A 21965-nucleotide genomic window follows, 5' to 3' on the forward strand; every position below is an offset into this window, starting at 1 on the left:
TTGCTTACATAATTAATTATTGGTCACATAGCTGACCATCCTAATCTCTCAAGTAAATCACAGAATCAGTTATTGGTTATTCAGCAGGCCATCCGAATCAGTTACCGGTCTTTTATATAAATCAAAGAATCAGTCATAGGCCACTAAAGTGGATCACAGACTTAGTCATTGATTGCATGGCCAACCGGACCAGGTATTGATCACAAAATCGAATCACAGTAATAGTTATTGGTCACATAGGTTTGTGGTTGTAGTACAGAATCAGTTATTGGTCACGTAGGTTTGTGGTTGTAGTACAGAATCAGTTATTGGTCACACACATGGATTAGTTTTGATCACTTGCATAATCAGTTTCGCAAAAATGACTCAGATAAATAGTTATTGGTCACTCCACTGGGTCACACAATCAGTGTTTGGTCACAAACAAGCAGTCGTTGGTACTTCATGTGGATTACAGAGTCTGTTACTCCTCACAGAGTTGACCACCAAATCACTCATTGGTCACACAACCGGATCACAGAATAAGTTATTGGTCTCGCAAAACAGAGTCTTAACCAATTTAATTTCTCACATTGTTTTTCAATCTTCCATATTTTTGCTGTTTATACGGAATAATTGACAATAATTTCGAGTGAAAGTCTTACTGACTGGTTATGTTAATGGAGTTAAATTAAGCCAAAAAGTAGTTTTAATCACATTATTCAGCAGCGGGGAATGATTCCCCAGAAGAAATGTCCTCCCTGCGAGGAAGAGGAATCATTCTGCACTCATTGTCCTGTTGGATTCAAATAAGAGGAAGCCATTTGGTTCTCCTCCATGCACATCTTTGCACGGCTGCTATAGTTCCCTTTGTCACCTTTGCTGCCTCCATAAGTGCCACACTACTCATCAGTACTCATCAAGCACTTCAGCACTTTGTTGTGACAGAGTGCACTTCAGCACTTTAAGGTGTCAGAGGGCACTTCAGCACTTTGACGTGACAGACTGCACTTCAGCACTTTGAGGTGTCAGAGTGCACTTCAGCACTTTGACGTGTCAGAGTGCACTTCAGCACTTTAAGGTGTCAGAGTGCACTTCAGCACTTTGACGTGTCAGAGTGCACTCCAGCACTTTGAGGTGTCAGAGTGCACTTCAGCACTTTGAGGTTTCAGAGTGCACTTCAGCACTTTTTTGTGTCAGAATGCACTTCAGCACTTTTTTGTGTCACAGTGCACTTCAGCAATTTGAGGTTTCAGAGTGCACTTCAGCACTTTGAGGTTTCAGAGTGCACTTCAGCAATTTGAGGTTTCAGAGTGCACTTCAGCACTTTGACGTGTCAGAGTGCACTTCAACACTTTGACGTGTCAGAGTTTACTTCAACACTTTGATGTGTCGGACTGCACTTCAGCACTTTGACGTGGAAAAAGTGCACTTCTACACTTTCACGTGTCAGCGTGCACTACAGCACTTTGACACGTCAAAGTGCACTTGAACACTTTGATGTGTCAGAGTGCACTTCAACACTTTGATGTGTCATACTGCACTCCAGCACTTTGACGTGGAAAAAGTGCACTTCAGCACTTTGAGGTTTCGGAGTGCACTTCAACCCTTTGACGTGTCAGAGTGCACTTCAGCAATTTGATAAGTCAGACTGCACTTCAGCACTTTGACGTGGAAAAAGTGCATTTCAGCACTTTGAGGTGTCAGAGTGCATTTCAGCACTTTGACATCTCAGAGTGCACTTCAGCACTTTGATGTGTCAGAGTGCACTTCAACACTTTGATGTGTCAGAGTGCACTTAACACTTTGATGTGTCAGAGTGCACTTCAACATTTTGACGTGTCAGAGTGCACTTAACACTTTGATGTGTCAGACTGCACTTCAGCACTTTGACTTGGAAAAAGTGCACTTCAGCACTTTGAGGTGTCAGAGTATCACTTCAACACTTTGACGTGTCAGAGTGCACTTCAGCACTTTGAGGTGTCGGAGTGCACTTCAACCCTTTGATGTGTCAGAGTGCACTTCAGCAATTTGATAAGTCAGACTGCACTTCAGCACTTTGACGTGGAAAAAGTCCATTTCAGCACTTTTAGGTGTCAGAGTGCATTTCAGCACTTTGACATCTCAGAGTGCACTTCAGCACTTTGATGTGTCAGAGTGCACTTCAACACTTTGATGTGTCAGAGTGCACTTCAACACTTTGACGTGTCGGAGTGCACTTAACACTTTGATGTGTCAGACTGCACTTCAGCACTTTGACTTGGAAAAAGTGCACTTCAGCACTTTGAGGTGTCAGAGTGCACTTCAACACTTTGACGTGTCAGAGTGCACTTCAACACTTTGATGTGTCAGACTGCACTTCAGCACTTTGAGGTGGAAAAAGTGCACTTCAGCACTTTGAGGTGTCGGAGTGCACTTCAACACTTTGACGTGTCAGAGTGCACTTCAGCAATTTGATAAGTCAGACTGCACTTCAGCACTTTGACGTGGAAAAAGTGCATTCCAGCACTTTGAGGTGTCAGAGTGCACTTCAGCACTTTGACATCTCAGAGTGCACTTTTACGTGCCAGAGTGCACTTCAGCACTTTGACGTGTCAGAGTGCACTTCAACACTTTGACGTGTCAGATTGCACTTCAACACTTTGATGTGTCAGAGTGCACTTCAGCACTTTGAGGTGTCAGAGTGCACTTCAGCACTTTTTTGTGTCAGAGTGCACTTCAGCACTTTGAGGTGTCAGAGTGAACTTCAACACTTTGACGTGTCAGAGGGCACTTCAGCACTTTGACGTGTCAGAGTGCACTTCAACACTTTGATGTGTCAGAGTGCACTTCAACACTTTGATGTGTCAGAGTGCACTTCAACACTTTGACGTGTCAGAGTGCACTTCAACACTTTGACGTGTCAGATTGCACTTCAACACTTTGATGTGTCAGAGTGCACTTCATCACTTTGAGGTGTCAGAGTGCACTTCAGCAATTTGACGTGTCAGAGTGAACTTCAACACTTTGACGTGTCAGAGGGCACTTCAGCATTTTGTCGTGGAAAAAGTGCACTTCAACACTTTGACGTGTCAGACTATACTTCAGCACTTTGACATGGAAAAAGTGCACTTCAGCACTTTGAGGTGTCAGAGTGCACTTCAGCACTTTGAGGTGTCAGAGTGCACTTCAGCACTTTGAGGTGTCAGAGGTGCACTTCAACACTTTGAGGTGTCAGAGTGCACTTCAGCCCTTTGAGACCACACGTGACTTCCTCAATGTGGACACGTCAGAAATATATAGCAAAACATGTTTACTGATTTTTGACGACATATGCTCGTTAAAAAAACAAGAAGTACACTTTTCTGGTATAAATACAAAAACTATTCACACACCAGCTCGCCCACGTTCCCTTTCTTTTCAAAAAAAAAAAAAAAAAAGCCTCATTATTCTCTTATTCCGCGCCAGTCTCCTGCTGTCTGATCAATTATAGATGGGGAGCCGGAATTGACGCGTCGACAGTGTGTAATTACTTTCTGGAAGTTTCTTTCAGTTTTGTTTTTTTTACTCATTTTGAAATGTCAGGATGTGTTTGACATCAGCCTGACTGAACAGTTGGAAAGTTTGTGTTAATATCCACCATAATGTGTCATTTATCAACGTTGCGCCTAATTTCTTCCCACTTTTGTTCCTGTGTTAACATCCTTATGCCTGTTTTTTAACGTCCAGGAAATTTTTACCTCTTTAAAAGTTGATGAAAAGTTCTTTCACCTCTAAAGGCCTAGTGGCCACATGCGTGGACGGCACCTTTCAGCTCTTATTTCCAAAATTGTGTACGCTACTGAATTGGGGTCTTATGGCCACTTATCTGGACACTTATACTGCTATCTAGTGGTGTCAGAAGAGTATAACATACAATTTTTGGGGGTAAAAGTGTGAAAAATAAGAATTAGCATGTCACTAAACATGAAGTACACGTGTGTGTACTTATGGACTAAGTACATCATATCAAAAGATGATTCTTAGTTTATATTCCAATTAGGGTCCAATAAGCAAAGAGAAAACCAAAAAAAAGCATGTAAACAAACAGCTTGGGTTTTAAGAAATACAGTAATTCAAATTCAACTACCGGTAATTTCCGGTAAATTTTAGAAGATAAAAAAAATATTTTCCATTTATATAAGCCGCACCGGACTATAAGTCGTAGATATGTATGTTGTGAAATTAGTTATTTACACAGAAATGTTTATTTAATACCTTAATTATTTCCAAGCTGTGTCTGTAACACGGCAGTAAAACGGCTGATCAAGGAAAACAATTTTTTTTTTCAATACTTTTTCAAATGTTCTTGTAATTAAGTTAAAGTTGAAGTCCCAATGATTGTCACACGTACACTAGATGTGGTGAACCCAAATCTTTTTTTTTCCTTTTGACCTCTAAAGGCCTAGTGGCCACATGCGTGGACAGCACCTTTTAGCTCTTATTTCCAAAAGTGTGTACACTACTGAATTGGGGTCTTATGGCCACTTATGTGGACACTTTTACTGCCATCTGGTGGTGTCAGAAGAGTATAACATAAAAAAAAAGTCACTAAACATGAAGTACACGTGTGTGTACTTATGGACTATGTACGTCATATTTAGTTTTTATTCTAAGTAGGATCCAATAAGCAAAGAGAAATTTGAAAAAAGCATGTAAACAAACAGCTTTGGCCTTAAGAGATTTTAAGAAATACAGTAATGCAAATCCAACTACCGTAATTTCCGGTAAATTTTAGAAGATAAAAAAATATGTTCCATATATATAAGCCGCACCGGACTATAAGTTGCGGGTATATATGTTGTGAAATGAGTTATTTACACAGAACTGTTTTTTTACATACCTTAATTGTTTCCAAGCTGTGTCTGTAACACGGCAGTAAAACGGCTGATCAAGCAAAACAGAAGTTTTTTTTCAATACTTTTTCAAATGTTCTTGTAATTAAGTTCAAGTTTAAGTACCAATGATTGTCACACCCACACAAGGTGTGGCAAAATTATTCTCTGCATTTGACAAATCACGCTTAGGTCACAGGTTGTGTTACGTCTGACCATTTTTGTTGACATTTTGTGTTGTTTGGATTTGTCTTTTTTTTTTTTTGCACCATGACTAGGAAAGGTTGTCTACATTTTGTCACAGGTTGAGTTGTGTGTGACCATTTTTGTTGACATTTTATGTTTGAATTTTTTTTTTTTTTTTTTTCCATGATTAGGAAAGGTGGTCTGCATTTTGTCACAGGTTGTGTTTTGTTTGACCATTTTCGTTGACATTTTGTGTTGTTTGGATTTTATTTTTTTGCACCATGACTAGGAAAGGTTGTCTGCATTTTGTCACAGCTTGTGTTATGTGTGACCATTTTCATTGCCATTTTGTGGTGTTTGGATTTTTGTTGTTGTTATTGTTTCGGCACCATGACTAGGAAAGTCACAGGTTGTGTTATGTGTGACCATTTTCGTTGACCTTTTATGTTTGGATTATTATATTTATTTATTTATTTGCATCATGACTAGGAAATATTGTCTGCATTGAGTCACAGGTTGTGTTATGTGTGACCATTTTCGATGACCTTTTATGTTTGGATTATTATATTTACTTATTTATTTGCATCATGACTAGGAAAGGTGTCTGCATTTTGTCACAGGTTGTGTTATGTGTGACCATTTTCGTTGACATTTTATGTTTGGATATATATATAAATTTGTTCTTATTATTTTTATTGCACCATGACTAGGAAAGGTTGTCTGCATTTTGTCACAAGTTGTATGTGTGACCATTTTCATTGACATTTTGTGTTGTTTGGATTTATTAATTTTTTTACACCATGATTAGGTTGATTGCTTGCTTGCTTGCTTGATTGGTTGATCTATTGTTTGATTGATTGATTGATTGATTGAAAAAGAGAGGTAAAGCAAAAGTAGTGAACAGAAGGAAAAAAATATATATATCGTGATGTCAGCAGAAATGCAGAAAGCGTGTATGTTGGATATAAGTAAACGATTGATTGGTTGGTTGATTGATTGATTGATTGAAAAAGAGAGGTAAAGCAAAAGTAGTGAATAGAAGGAAAAAAAGATAAATATTGTGACGTCAACAGAAATGCAGAAAGCCATGGCCGTTGGATATAAGTAAACGTTGCTTGACTGATTGATTGATTGATTGATTGATTGACTGAGTGAGTGAGTGAGTGAGTGAGTGAGTGAGTGAGTGAGTGAGTGAGTGAGTGAGTGAGTGAGTGAGTGAGTGAGTGAGTGATTGATTGATTGATTGATTGATTGATTGAAAAAGAAAGGTAAAGCAAAAGTAGTGAACAGAAGGGAAAAAATAAATAAATACAGTGAGTGAACGCGTCCAAAATGTGGCGCCATCGCACAAATAATAACAGCACACCTTTCCGTTTACGTTAGGCTCTGCGCATGTCCAATTATTCCGATTCTAGGTGTGATGCATGAAAAATGCACGTCACATTGTTTTCAGGGGTCCGTGTACACAGTGATCCAAATGCCGATCAGATTAAATACATGTTGTCCATTTGCACGCGGCGATGCCCATCGTTGTCTACTTGTCACTTACAGAGGACGTGACTATTCTCTTTGTCATGCTAACACAAACTACTTTCAATATTGTTTAAACCGTTCATAGTCACTCACCATAAATACATGGAAACATTCACAGTTGATACCTGCGATGAGGTGGCGACTTGTCCAGGGTGTACACCGCCTTCCGCCCGATTGTTGCTTAGATAGGCATTCGCGACCCCAAAGGGAATAAGCGGTAGAAAATGGATGGGTGCATTTCCAGTTGATACATGTGATTGGTATCGGTGTCAACCGATCGTACTCTTGGATGATCGGATTTGTGGATCGTGTATTTCATTCGCTCTTTCTCCGGTCTTTCCCCCCGCAGCTGGGACGACAGCAGCTCGGTGAGCAGCGGCCTGAGCGACACCTTGGACAACATCAGCACCGACGACCTGAACACGCCCGCCTACTCCTCGGTCAGCTCGCCGCGCAAAAGCAGGGGCGCCCAGGTAAGTCGTCGTCAAGGCGATAACGAATTTGGGAGACACTTTTGCACACGTTGCAGACTTTGAGTAGCAGGAATGCATTTTCTCTCGTCTCCTCCGAGGATTTTTGTACACGATTGCGCCAAGTATCATGGAAGAGACTCGGGTGTTGCTAGGGAGACTGCGTGGCCATCTGTCAAGGAACGGCTTAGTTGCGAGTGTGTGTGCGTGTGCGTGTGCGTGTGCGTGTGTGTGTGTGTGTGTGTGTGTGTGTGTGTGTGTGTGTGTGTGTGTGTGTGTGTGTGAGTGTGTGAGTGTGAGAGTGTGAGAGCATCCCAGAGGAGGAGATCTGGTCAGACCAAAGATAGATCCCACTTCACACTACTTTGTTTGCCTGTGGACTTGAGTCTCTTTGTGTTGCCTACAGACCTTATGTTGTCTTTGTGGTGGATGACTCATGCCCAGCCTGAAGTCGAGGATTCAACTATGAATGTTTTACTTTTAGTTTTAGTTCTCCAACTTTTTTACACCGAGTCATCTCAAGGTCTTTGATCCATTGCAACTGAAATGTTTGGTTTTGTCATAGAAGACGTTTGGACTTTCATCCTGGTAGACTTCATCAGTTCGTGGTCATAGACTTAGTTAGATTTGTCACATCTAGTCTTAGACTTAGGTTGGTCACATCTAGTCTTAGACTTAGATTTGTCACATCTAGTCTTAGACTTAGGTTGGTCACATCTAGTCTTAGACTTAGATTGGTTAATGCTAGTCTTAGTCTTAGATTGGTCACGTCTAGTCTTAAGGTTAGATCTGGTCACATCTAATCTTAGACCTAGATTGGTAACATTTGGTCTTAGACTTAGATTGGTCAGATGTAGTCATAGACTTAGATTAATGAAATCTAGTTTTTGACATACAGTAGATTGATCAAATCTAGTCTTAGACTTAGATGGTTACATCTACTCTTAGTCTTAGATTGGTTAGATTAGATTAGATTAGATAGTACTTTATTTATTCCGTCAGGAGAGTTCCTTCAGGAAAATTACAATTTTCAGCACAATCCCATTCAAGATCAGACAAACATTACAGGGAGACAGAACAGGATCGCTGACGGGTCTGCTGGCTTCCAGCGCCCCTTACAAAAAAGATGACATACAGGTAAACAAGATTAAAATAAAATTAAAAAATCGGTCTTAGCCTAGGCCCTGGAGTGGGGGTGCAGACTGAGGCCAAGGGAAACGAACAACTCATAGCCATAGTACACATCCCTCTTACATGTGTGTAAGAGGGAAACATCAAACATCAAAGAACACAGAGGACATTAAAGACATTAAAGCAGCAGATACAAGCAGACACTTCTACATACAGCTATGAATAAAAAGTAAAAGAAACATATCCACTGTGGTGGCCTCTGTGGTGTTCCACGCCATCGTCCGCTGGGGAGGAGGGAGCATGGCCAGAGACAGAAGCAGACCCAACAAAGCAACCAAGACAGCCGACTCCACTCTCGGCCAATGTCCAGTCCGCATGGATGAGCGAGGATACGTCCAAGGTGACTGAGGTGTCCGACACCTGCTCACCCAGCCAAGACACCGCGGAGCCTCTCCGTCCCAGCGCTCAGTGCTAGCTCCGCAGCCCTGTGCCCTCATCCGCACCTCCTCCAGTTCCTCCAAACAGACTCTGGTGTAGCAGACACCCAGCAGCTGGTCTCCATGGCCAAAAGGCTCCCGGGAGGTAGATCCAGAAGTCCACAAAAAAAGCACCACAGAGGTCACGAAAGTGCCACCCCTTGTCACACAGTCCCAAAAGGGTCCCGGACCAAAATGCAAAAAAATATAATAACACATGAAAACAAGAGGGAAACACAAAAGGATGACACAAGAGCACAGAACTCCTACCTACAGCAGCCACTACAGATGCGCCATCTTGGGGGAAAAAAAAAAAAAAAAAAAAATTAGGTTAATCACATTTATTTTTTGAAATACAGTAGATTGATCAAATCTTGTCTTAGACTTAGATGGTTACATCTACTCTTAGTCTTAGATTGGTTACATCTACTCTTAGTCTTAAATTGGTCACATCTAGTTTTAGACTTAGATCTGGTCATATCTAGTATTAGACTTATATTGGTCAGAACTAGTCTTAGACTGAGATTGGTCACATCTAGTCTTAGACTATGTTTACTTTTAGTTCTCCAACATTTTATACCGAGTCATCTCAAGGTCTTTGATCCATCGCAACTGGACTGTTTGGTTTGTCATAGAAGACGTTTGGACTCTCGTCCTGGTAAACTTTGTCTGTTTGTGGTTATAGACTTAGATTTGTCACATGTAGTCTTTGACTTAAATTGATCAAAACTAGTATTAGACTTAGATTGGTCACATCTAGTCTTAGACTTAGATTGGTTACCGCTAATCATAGTCTTAGGTTGGTCACATCTAGTCTTAGAGTTAGATCTGGTCACATCTAGTCCTAGACTTAGATTGGTAACATTTGGTCTTAGACTTAGATTGGTCAGATGTAGTCATAGACTTAGATTAATCACATTTATTTTTTGACATACAGTACATTGATCAAATCTAGTCTTAGACTTAGATGGTTACATCTACTCTTAGTCTTAGATTGGTCACATCTAGTTTTAGACTTAGATCAGGTCATATCTGACTTAGATTGGTCAGATCTAGTCTTAGACTTAGATTGGTCACATCTAGTCTTAGACTACTTTTACTTTTAGTTCTCCAACATTTTACACCGAGTCATCTCAAGGTCTTCGATCCATCTCAACTGGACTGTTTGGTTTGTCATAGAAGACGTTTGGACTCTCATCCTGGTAGACTTTGTCCGTTCATGGTCATAGACTTAGATTTGTCACATCTAGTCTTAGACTTCGATTGGTCAAAACTAGTATTAACTTAGATTGGTCACATCTAGTCTTAGATGTAGATTGGTCACATCTCGTCCTAGACTTAAATTGGTAACATTTGGTCTTAGACTTAGATTGGGCAGATCTAGTCAAAGACTTAGATTGATCACATCTAGTTTTTTACATAAATTGATCAAATTTAGTCTTAGGCTGAGATGGTTACATCTAGTCTTAGTATTAGATTGGTCACATCTAGTTTTAGACTTAGATCTGGTCATATCTAGTATTAGACTTAGATCGGTCACATCTAGTCTTCGACTTACATTGGTCACACCTAGTCTTAGTTTTAGATTGTTCACATCTAGTCTTAGGCTTAGATTGGTCACATCTAGTCTTTGACTTAGATTGGTCACATTTAGTCTTAGACTGGTCAGGTCTCGTCTTCAACTTAGATTGGTCAGATCTTGTCTGAGACTACTTTCACTTTTAGTTCTCCAACATTTTACACAGAGTCATCTCAGGTTCTTTAATCCATCGCAACTGGACTGTTTGGTTTGTTTTAGAAGACTTTGGACTCTCATCCTGGTAGACTTTATCAGTTTATGGTTATGGACTTAGATTGGTCACATCTAGTCTTTGTCTTAAATTGGTCAGATGTAGTCTAAGACTTAGATTGGTCAGATCTAGTCTTAGACTTAGATTGGTCACATCGGGTCTTAGACTACTTTTACTTTTAGTTCTAAAACATTTTACACCGAGTCATCTCAAGGTCTTTGATCGATCGCAACTGGACTGTTTGGTTTGTCATAGAAGACGTTTGGACTCTCATCCTGGTAGACTTTGTCCGTTCATGGTCATAGACTTAGATTTGTCACATCTAGTCTTAGACTTCGATTGGTAAAAACTAGTATTAACTTAGATTGGTCACATCTAGTCTTAGACTTAGATCTGGTCACATCCAGTCTTAGATGTAGATTGGTCACATTTAGTCTTAAATGAAGATTGATCACATCTAGTCCTAGACTTAAATTGGTTACATTTGGTCTTGGACTTAGATTGGTCAGATCTAGTCATAGACTTAGACTAATCACATCTAGTTTTTGACATAGATTGATCACATCTAGTCTTTCACTTAGATTAGTCACATCTAGTCTTAGTTTTAGATTGGTCACATCTAGTCTTTGACTTAGATTTGATCATATCTAGTATTAGACTTAGATTGGTCACATCTAGTCTTCAACTTAGATTGGTCACATCTAGTCTTAGACTTAGATCTGGTCACATCCAGTCTTAGATGTAGATTGGTCACATTTAGTCTTAAATGTAGATTGGTCACATCTAGTCCTAGACTTAGATTGGTCACATTTGGTTTCAGATTTAGATTGGTCAGATCTACTCTAAGACTTGGATTAATCACATCTAGTTTTACACTAAGTTTGGTCAGATCTAGTCTTAGACTGGTCACATATTGTCTTAGACGTTGATTGGTCAGCTCTAGTCTTAGACTGGTCACATCTAGATTAAGACTTTAAATTGGTGAGCTCTAGTCTTAGACTGGTCACATCTAGTTTTAGCCTTCGATTGGTCAGATTTAGTGTTAGACTTATTGGTCAGATCTAGTCTTAGACTGATCACATCTAGTCTTAGACTTTAAATTGGTCAGCTCTAGTCTTAGACTGGTCACATCCAGTCTTAGCCTTCGATTAGTCAGATTTAGTATTTGACTTATATTGGTCAGATCTAGTCTTGGACTTTGACTGGTCACATCTAGTCTTAGACCTAGATTGGTCACATTAGGCTTAGATTTAGATTGATCACATCTAGTCTTACACTTAGATTGGTCACATTTGGTCCGAGACTTATATTGGTCAGCTTTAGTCTTAGACTTTGATTAGTAAGATCTACTCATAGATTTGGATTGGTCAGATAGAGTCTTAGACTTAGATAAGTCACATCTAGTTTTAGATTTAGGTTGATCTAATTTAGTCTTAGACTGGATTGATCAGATTTTGTGTTAGACTTAGATTGGTCAGATCCCGTCTTTGACTTAAATTAGTCAGATCTAGTTTTTGACTTCGATTGTTCGGATCTAGTTTTTTACTTAAATTGGTCCGTTATCATTTTAGTCTGACCTAATCTTGGACTTGATTGATCAGATCTAGTTTTAGACTTTAATTGATCAGATCTAGTCACATACTAATGTTGGTCGGATTTAGTTTTAGACTTAGATTGGTCAGTTCTAGTTTCAGACTTTGATTGGTCAGATCGAGTCTTACACTTAGATTGGTCAGATCTAGTCTTAGACCTGGATTGGTCACATCTAGTCTTAGCCTTCGATTGGTCAAATTTTGTATTAGACTTATATTGGTCAGATCTAGTCTTAGACTTAGATTGGTCACATCTAGTCTTAGACCTGGATTGGTCACATCTAGTCTTAGATTTAGATTGATCAAATCTAGTCTTACACTTAGATTGGTCACATTTGGTCCTACACCTAGATTGGTCAGCTTTAGTCTTAGATTTTGATTAGTCAGATATAGTCATAGATTTAGATTGCTCAGATAGAGTCTTAGACTTAGATAAGTCACATCTAGTTTTAGATTTAGGTTGATCAAATTTAGTCTTAGACTGGTTACAGCTAGTTTGGATTTAGATTGGTCAGATTTAGTGTTAGACTTAGATTGGTCAGATCTTGTCTTTGACTTCAATTAGTCAGATCTAGTTTTTGACTTCGATTGTTCAGATCTAGTGTTTTACTTCAATTGGCCCGTTATCGTTTTAGTCCAACCTAATCTTGGACTTGATTGATCAGATCTAGTTTTACACTTAGATTGGTCACATTTGGTCCGAGACTTATATTGGTCAGCTTTAGTCTTGGACTTTGATTAGTCAGATCTAGTCATAGATTTAGATTGGTCAGATAGAGTCTTAGACTTAGATAAGTCACATCTATTTTAGATTTAGGTTGATCTAATTTAGTCTTAGACTGGTTACAGCTAGTCTTGGATTTGGATTGGTCAGATTTAGTGTTAGACTTAGATTGGTCAGATCCCGTCTTTGACTTAAATTAGTCAGATCTAGTTTTTGACTTCGATTGTTCGGATCTAATTTTTTACTTAAATTGGTCCGTTATCGTTTTAGTCTGACCTAATCTTGGACATGATTGATCAGATCTAGTTTTAGACTTTAATTGATCAGATCTAGTTACATACTAATGTTGGTCGGATTTAGTTTTAGACTTAGATTGGTCAGTTCTAGTTTCAGACTTTGATTGGTCAGATCGAGTCTTACACTTAGATTGGTCAGATCTAGTCTTAGACCTGGATTGGTCACATCTAGTCTTAGCCTTCGATTGGTCAGATTTAGTATTAGACTTATATTGGTCAGATCTACTCTTAGACTTAGATTGGTCACATCTAGTCTTAGACCTGGATTGGTCACATCTAGTCTTGGCCTTCGATTGGTCAGATTTAGTATTAGACTTATATTGGTCAGATCTAGTCTTAGACCTGGATTGGTCACATCTAGTCTTAGATTTAGATTTAGATTGACTTATATTGGTCAGCTTTAGTCTTGGACTTTGATTAGTCAGATCTAGTCATAGATTTAGATTGGTCAGATAGAGTCTTAGATCTAGATAAGTCACATCTAGTTTTAGATTTAGGTTGATCAAATTTAGTCTTAGACTGGTTACAGCTAGTTTGGATTTAGATTGGTCAGATTTAGTGTTCGACTTAGATTGGTCGGATATTGTCTTTGACTTAAATTAGTCAGATCTAGTTTTTGACTTCAATTGTTCAGATCTAGTTTTTTTACTTAAATTGGCCCGTTATCGTTTTAGTCCGACTTAATCTTGGACTTGATTGATCGGATCTAGTTTTACACTTAGATTGGTCACATTTGGTCCGAGACTTATATTGGTCAGCTTTAGTCTTGGACTTTGATTAGTCAGATCTAGTCATAGATTTAGATTGGTCAGATAGAGTCTTAGACTTAGATAAGTCACATCTATTTTAGATTTAGGTTGATCTAATTTAGTCTTAGACTGGTTACAGCTAGTCTTGGATTTGGATTGGTCAGATTTAGTGTTAGACTTAGATTGGTCAGATCCCGTCTTTGACTTAAATTAGTCAGATCTAGTTTTTGACTTCGATTGTTCGGATCTAGTTTTTTACTTAAATTGGTCCGTTATTGTTTTAGTCTGACCTAATCTTGGACATGATTGATCAGATCTAGTTTTAGACTTTAATTGATCAGATCTAGTTACATACTAATGTTGGTCGGATTTAGTTTTAGACTTAGATTGGTCAGTTCTAGTTTCAGACTTTGATTGGTCAGATCGAGTCTTACACTTAGATTGGTCAGATCTAGTCTTAGACCTGGATTGGTCACATCTAGTCTTAGCCTTCGATTGGTCAGATTTAGTATTAGACTTATATTGGTCAGATCTAGTCTTAGACTTAGATTGGTCAGATCTAGTCTTAGACCTGGATTGGTCACATCTAGTCTTAGCCTTCGATTGGTCAGATTTAGTATTAGACTTATATTGGTCAGATCTAGTCATAAACTTAGATTGGTCACATCTAGTCTTAGACCTGGATTGGTCACATCTAGTCTTAGATTTAGATTTAGATTGACTTATATTGGTCAACTTTAGTCTTGGACTTTGATTAGTCAGATCTAGTCATAGATTTAGATTGGTCAGATAGAGTCTTAGACTTAGATAAGTCACATCTAGTTTTAGATTTAGGTTGATCAAATTTAGTCTTAGACTGGTTACAGCTAGTTTGGATTTAGATTGGTCAGATTTAGTGTTCGACTTAGATTGGTCAGATCTTGTCTTTGACTTAAATTAGTCAGATCTAGTTTTTGACTTCGATTGTTCAGATCTAGTTTTTTACTAAAAAATTGGCCCGTTATCGTTTTAGTCTGACCTAATCTTGGACTTGATTGATCAGATCTAGTTTCACACTTAGATTGGTCACATTTGGTCCGAGACTTATATCGGTCAGCTTTAGTCTTAGACTTTGATTAGTCACATCTAGTCATAGATTTAAATTGGTCAGATAGAGTGTTGGACTTAGATTGGTCAGATCCCGTCTTTGACTTAAATTAGTCGGATCTAGTTTTTGACTTCGATTGTTCGGATCTAGTTTTTTACTTAAATTGGTCCGTTATCGTTTTAGTCTGACCTAATCTTGGACATGATTGATCAGATCTAGTTTTAGACTTTAATTGATCAGATCTAGTTACATACTAATGTTGGTCGGATTTAGTTTTAGACTTAGATTGGTCAGTTCTAGTTTCAGACTTTGATTGGTCAGATCGAGTCTTACACTTAGATTGGTCAGATCTAGTCTTAGACCTGGATTGGTCACATCTAGTCTTAGCCTTCGATTGGTCAGATTTAGTATTAGACTTATATTGGTCAGATCTAGTCTTAGACTTAGATTGGTCACATCTAGTCTTAGACCAGGATTGGTCACATCTAGTCTTAGCCTTCGATTGGTCAGATTTAGTATTAGACTTATACTGGTCAGATCTAGTCATAAACTTAGATTGGTCACATCTAGTCTTAGACCTGGATTGGTCACATCTAGTCTTAGATTTAGATTTAGATTGACTTATATTGGTCAGCTTTAGTCTTGGACTTTGATTAGTCAGATCTAGTCATAGATTTAGATTGGTCAGATAGAGTCTTAGACTTAGATAAGTCACATCTAGTTTTAGATTTAGGTTGATCAAATTTAGTCTTAGACTGGTTACAGCTAGTTTGGATTTAGATTGGTCAGATTTAGTGTTCGACTTAGACTGGTCAGATCTTGTCTTTGACTTAAATTAGTCAGATCTAGTTTTTGACTTCGATTGTTCAGATCTAGTTTTTTACTAAAAAATTGGCCCGTTATCGTTTTAGTCTGACCTAATCTTGGACTTGATTGATCAGATCTAGTTTTACACTTAGATTGGTCACATTTGGTCCGAGACTTATATCGGTCAGCTTTAGTCTTAGACTTTGATTAGTCACATCTAGTCATAGATTTAAATTGGTCAGATAGAGTGTTGGACTTAGATAATTCACATCTAGTTTTAGATTTAGGTTGATCAAATTTAGTCTTAGACTGGTTACAGCTAGTCTTGAACTTAGATTGGTCAGATCTAGTCTTTAACAAAAATTGGTCAGATCTTGTTTTAGAGTGGTCAGATCTAGTATTTGACTTTGATTGTTCAGATCTAGTTTTGGATTTAAATTGGTCAGTTATCGTTTTAGTCTAACCTAATCTTGGACTTGATCGATCAGTTCTAGTTTCAGACTGTGATTGGTCAGATCGAGTCTTACACTTAGATTGGTCCGATCTAGTCTAAGACTAAGACTGATTAGTTCTAGTTTTGGACTTAGATTGGTCACATTTGGTCCGAGACTTATATCGGTCAGCTTTAGTCTTAGACTTTTATTAGTCACATCTAGTCATGGATTTAAATTGGTCAGATAGAGTCTTAGACTTAGATAATTCAAATCTAGTTTTAGATTTAGGTTGATCAAATTTGGTCTTAGACTGGTTACAGCTAGTCTTGAACTTAGATTGGTCAGATCTAGTCTTTAACAAAAATTGGTCAGATCTTGTCTTAGAGTGGTCAGATCTAGTATTTGACTTTGATTGTTCAGATCTAGTTTTGGATTTAAATTGGTCAGTTATCGTTTTAGTCTGACCTAATCTTGAACTTGATCGATCAGTTCTAGTTTCAGACTGTGATTGGTCAGATCGAGTCTTACACTTAGATTGGTCAGATCTAGTCTAAGACTAAGACTGATTAGTTCTAGTTTTGGACTTAGATTGGTCACATTTGGTCCGAGACTTATATCGGTCAGCTTTATTCTTAGACTTTGATTAGTCAAATCTAGTCATAGATTTAAATTGGTCAGATAGAGTCTTAGACTTAGATAATTCACATCTAGTTTTAGATTTAGGTTGATCAAATTTAGTCTTAGACTGGTTACAGCTAGTCTTGAACTTAGATTGGTCAGATCTAGTCTTTAACAAAAATTGGTCAGATCTTGTCTTAGAGTGGTCAGATCTAGTATTAGACTTTGATTGTTCAGATCTAGTTTTGGATTTAAATTGGTCAGTTATCGTTTTAGTCTGACCTAATCTTGGACTTGATCGATCAGTTCTAGTTTCAGACTGTGATTGGTCAGATCGAGTCTAAGACTAAGACTGATTAGTTCTAGTTTTGGACTTAGATTGGTCACATTTGGTCCGAGACATATATTGGTCAGCTTTAGTCTTAGACTTTGATTAGTCACATCTAGTCATAGATTTAAATTGGTCGGATAGAGTCTTGGACTTAGATAATTCACATCTAGTTTTATATTTAGGTTGATCAAATTTAGTCTTAGACTGGTTACAGCTAGTCTCTAACTTAGATTGGTCAGATCTAGTCTTTAACAAAAATTGGTCAGATCTTGTCTTAGAGTGGTCAGATCTAGTATTTGACTTTGATTGTTCAGATCTAGTTTTGGATTTAAATTGGTCAGTTATCGTTTTAGTCTAACCTAATCTTGGACTTGATCGATCAGTTCTAGTTTCAGACTGTGATTGGTCAGATCGAGTCTTACACTTAGATTGGTCCGATCTAGTCTAAGACTAAGACTGATTATTTCTAGTTTTACATTTTGATTGGTCAGATCTAGTCTTAGACTTTAGTTGGTCAGATCTAGTGTTAGAATTTTAATTGGTCAAATCCAAACATAGACTTAGATTGGTCAGATCTAGTCAGGTCAGACTTAGACTTAGAACAATTTGATCTAGTCTTAGATTTAGATTGGTCTCAGGTAGTTGTAGAATTAGATTGGTCAGTTCTAGTCTTAGACTTAGATTGGTCAGACTAGTCTTAGAATTAGATTGGTCCGATCTAATTCAGCAATTTTTCCAATCATATCAGATTAGACAAATCATTATATGCCCCTGGATTAGATTCTCGTTCTCGTACCTGTTTTTAAAAACCTTTCTACAGGGAGTTAGGGTTAGACAAAATCAACATACAGAGCTCATTTTTTTTTAGCTTTGTGTTCATTGCCGATCTCTCCTACCACAGTCGCAGAGAGGAAGTAAGTCCAAGCATGCCGAGCAGGAAGTAAGCAGCAGCTGGGCCGGAGCCGAAGACCTGAAGAAGGTGGACGAGGAACTCGACGCGAACATGGACCCCAATGGCGCCTCCTCCCGCTGGAAGTCCTCCTCGTCCTCCCAACCCCACAGCCAATACGAAGAGGCGGGTCAGAAAGCCACGGCGTTGGCCCAAATATCCCAGACCGGGTCATTGAGAAGGGGCATGACAGCCCAGGTGGGCATCACACCACCTCGGACCAAGGGCACCTCTTCCCATAAAACACCTGGTAAGTGATCCCGTCTCTGTGAGATTACATATAGACTGGAGGATGTAATGAAACCTTTAGACCAGGGGTCACCAACCTTTTTGAAACCAAGAGCTACTTCTTGGGTACTGATTAATGCGAAGAGCTACCAGTTTGATACACACTTAAATAAATTGCCAGATATAGCCAATATGCTCAATTTACCTTTAATAAATAAATCTATATATATAAAAAAAAATGGGTATTTCTGTCCGTCATTCCATCGTACATTTTTTTTTCCTTTTACGGAAGGTTTTTGTAGACAATAAATGTTGAAAAAAAACGGTTTAAAAGAGGAGAAAACACAAAAAAAAAATAATAATAATTTTGAAACATAGTTTATCTTCAATTTGGACTATTTAAAATTCAAAATACAAACAAAAAAAATGAAGAGAAAAACTAGCTAAATCGAATCTTTTTGAAAAAAATTTAAAAAATAATTTATGGAACATCATTAGTAATTTTTCCTGATTAACATTAATTTTAGAACCCTGATGACATGTTTTAAACAGGTTAAAATCCACTTTGAAATCAAAATTCAACTGAAAAAAAAAGAGAAAAACTAGCTAATTCGAATCTTTAAAAAAAAAAGAATTTATGGAACATCATTAGTAATTTTTCCTTATTAATTTTAGAATTTTGATGACATGTTTTAAATCCAAAAATCCAATCTGCACTTCGTTAGAATATATAACAAATTGGACCAAGCTATATTTCTAACAAAGACAAATCATTATTTCTTCTAGATTTTCCAGAACAAAAATTTGAAAAGAAATTCAAAAGATTTTGAAATAAGATTTAAATTTGATTCTACAGATTTTCTAGATTTGCCAGAATATTTATTTTGAATTTTAATCATAAGTTTGAAGAAATATTTCACAAATATTCTTTGTTCAAATAACAGAAGCTAAAATGAAGAATTAAATTAAAATGTTTTTATTATAATTTACAATTTAAAAAAAAAATACTTGAACATTGATTTAAATTGTCATGAAAGAAGAGGAAGGTATTTAAAAGGTAAAAAGGTATATGTGTTTTAAAATCATAAAAACCTTTTTAATTGTTGTATTTTTGGTCTAAAATTGTCTTTCTGGAAGTTATAAAAAGCAAAGTAAAAAAATAAATACATTTATTTAAACTAGTAAAGACCAAATATTTTCTTGTATTTTCAAATTCTATTTGAGTTTTGTCTTTCTTAGAATTAAAAATGTCGAGCAAAGCGAGACCAGCTTGCTAGTAAATAAATACAATTTAAAAATAGAGGCAGCTCACTGATAAGTGCTGCTATTTGAGCTATTTTTAGAACAGGCCAGTGGGCGACTCATCTGGTCCTTATGGGCTACCTGGTGCCCGCGGTGTCTAAAAAGTGTCTAAACCAGGTGACCCCTGGTTTAGACACTTTCTATTGACTGGTACTTTCAACACGAATCACTTGTTTTATTGGTTATTGACCAAAATGTGTTTTGAACTTCTTCGGCCCCTTTGGCACCTCAGGTGAAAACAAGTTGGCCACAAATCTGCTGAGGATGTTTTTACCTAATAAGTCTTTATGCAAATTGACAGGCAAGACCGATGATGCCAAGGCTTCGGAGAAAGTCAAGGTGCCCTCCAAGAGCGCCTCTGGCATCCAGCGCTCCCCGTCAGACGCTGGCAAGAGCAGTGGAGACGAAGGCAAAAAACCGCCGTCTGGGATTGGACGCCCCCCCACCACGGGTTCTTTTGGATACAAGAAGATCCCTGGTGCCTCTGGGACTCTCGTTACCTCGAGTGGCGCCACGCTCTCCAGTGGTTCCGCCACTCTGGGAAAGGTCCCCAAATCCTCAGCTGCCCTCGGCAAGAGCGCGGGCATCGGTGGCGCGCGGAAGACCAGCCTGGATGGCTCGCAGCCGCAAGACGACGGCGTCCTGCTCACCTGCGGGGGCTCTAAAGTGCCCCTCCAGTACCGCTCTCTGCCCAGACCGGCTAAATCCTCCAACGTCGGCGGCAAATCGGTCAGCGGTGGGACGGCGGCCGGAACCAAGCGCAGGGACGGCGGAAAAGCGGGCTCCAGCGACCGCTCCAGTCCCAACAACATGAACCAGACGGACAAGGACAAAGTGACGGTAACGGACCAGGATCCGGGTCTGTCCACGTCGCCAAAGTCCAGCCCGACGTCCTCTTCAACGGGGCAGACTAACCTCCGGCAACCGGGCTCCAAATACCCCGACATTGCCTCGCCGACCTTCCGCAGGTACGTCGTTGACAAATACCTCTCATTCTCATATTGGCCGTGTTTCCACCGATCCAAAGCTGGAAATGGTACCAAACCGCTTTCTCTTTGGTGGAAACGTGGCCTTTGTTTTTCGTTTGTGCATGTTTCCACAAGTACCGAGCATTTCACCGCCATACCTTTCCATCCATTGGATCATGTTCAACAAGGAAAGGTATGCCTGGACCTTTTGTGATAGGATTCGGTTTTACTTGAAGACTTGCTTGATATCATTGCCGAATAAAGTTATCCTCTAGAGCAGGGGTGTCAAACTCAAACACAGAGTGGGCCAAAATTTAAAACTGAACAAAGCCGTGGGCCAAGGTTGAACAAATGAACCTTTTAATAGGGACCCAAACAAGTTTTGTATTGAATATTGAACAAGCAAGGCTTATATAACTTTATAGTGACATGCAAAATCCAGTTTCAAATAATAATAATTGAAAATTATCAATGGCATATCAAATAAAATTTAGATAAAAATTTAATGCCTCTTTTCTATTTGCAGCCTTCTGAGGTCAATATCCAAATAAACTTTATCCACAGGCTAATAATACATTTGAAAATAAAATAATAATGAATGAATCAAACATTCAAGCCTTGAAGTAGCAAGCGAAAGTGCATGAATAAAATGTTAACAACGCTTATATAACTTAATAGTGCAAAAACAACTTTCACATAATGAAAAACATCAATGGTATATTAAATACAATCTAAATAAAATTGAATGCCTCTTTTCTATATACAGCCTTCTGAGGTAAATATCAACATTAACTTTTTCCACAGGCTAATACATTTAAAAATAAAATAAAGAGGTGAGCAGGGTTTGGTGGTAGCAAGGGGTGTATATTGTAGCATCCCGGAAGAGTTAGTGCTGCAAGGGGTTCTGGGTGTTTGTTTTGTTGTGTTTATGTTCTGTTACGGTGTGGATGTTCTCCCGAAATGTGTTTGTCATTCTTGTTTGGTGGGGGTTCACTGTGTGGCGCATATTTGTAACTGTGTAAAGTTGTTTATACGGCCACCCTCCGTGTGATCGGAATGGCTGTTGACCAAGTATGCATTGCATTCACCTATGTGTGTGTAGAAGCCGCGTTTATCATGTGACAGGGGCCGGCACGCTGTTTGAACGGAGGAAAAACGGACGTGACGACTGGTTGTAGAGGACGCTAAAGGCAGTGCCCTTAAGGCACGCCCCCAATATTGTTGTCCGGGTGGAAATCGGGAGAAATTCGGGAGAATGGTTGCCCCAGGAGACTTTCGAGAGGGGCACTGAAAATCGGGAGGGTTGGCAAGTATGAGTATTAGCGGCGAATGCGGTGTTATAATACCAGCGGGCCAGCTCTAATGTTAATTTAGTATTGCCTCAAGGGCCAAATGAAATTAGACGGCGGGCCAAATTTGGCCTGCGGGCCAGAGTTTGACACCCATGCTCTAGAGCAGGGGT

At 38.8% G+C, this 21965-nt stretch overlaps 1 protein-coding gene across 5 annotated transcripts in view; it reads left to right on the forward strand.

The window, feature by feature from the left end:
• Positions 1 to 21965, forward strand: part of nav3 (neuron navigator 3) — a 524985-nt gene that overhangs the window by 393749 nt on the left and 109271 nt on the right. For all 5 annotated transcript variants that reach the window (XM_061913994.1, XM_061913995.1, XM_061913996.1 and 2 more), the window contains 3 exons: positions 6901 to 7024; positions 17958 to 18255; positions 19837 to 20503. In XM_061913994.1, the coding sequence (XP_061769978.1) occupies positions 6901 to 7024; positions 17958 to 18255; positions 19837 to 20503 (1089 nt within the window). The remainder of the gene's footprint in view (positions 1 to 6900; positions 7025 to 17957; positions 18256 to 19836; positions 20504 to 21965) is intronic.

Source organism: Nerophis ophidion, linkage group LG10 (assembly GCF_033978795.1).
Source record: "Nerophis ophidion isolate RoL-2023_Sa linkage group LG10, RoL_Noph_v1.0, whole genome shotgun sequence".
In the NCBI taxonomy this organism is placed as follows: domain Eukaryota; kingdom Metazoa; phylum Chordata; class Actinopteri; order Syngnathiformes; family Syngnathidae; genus Nerophis; species Nerophis ophidion.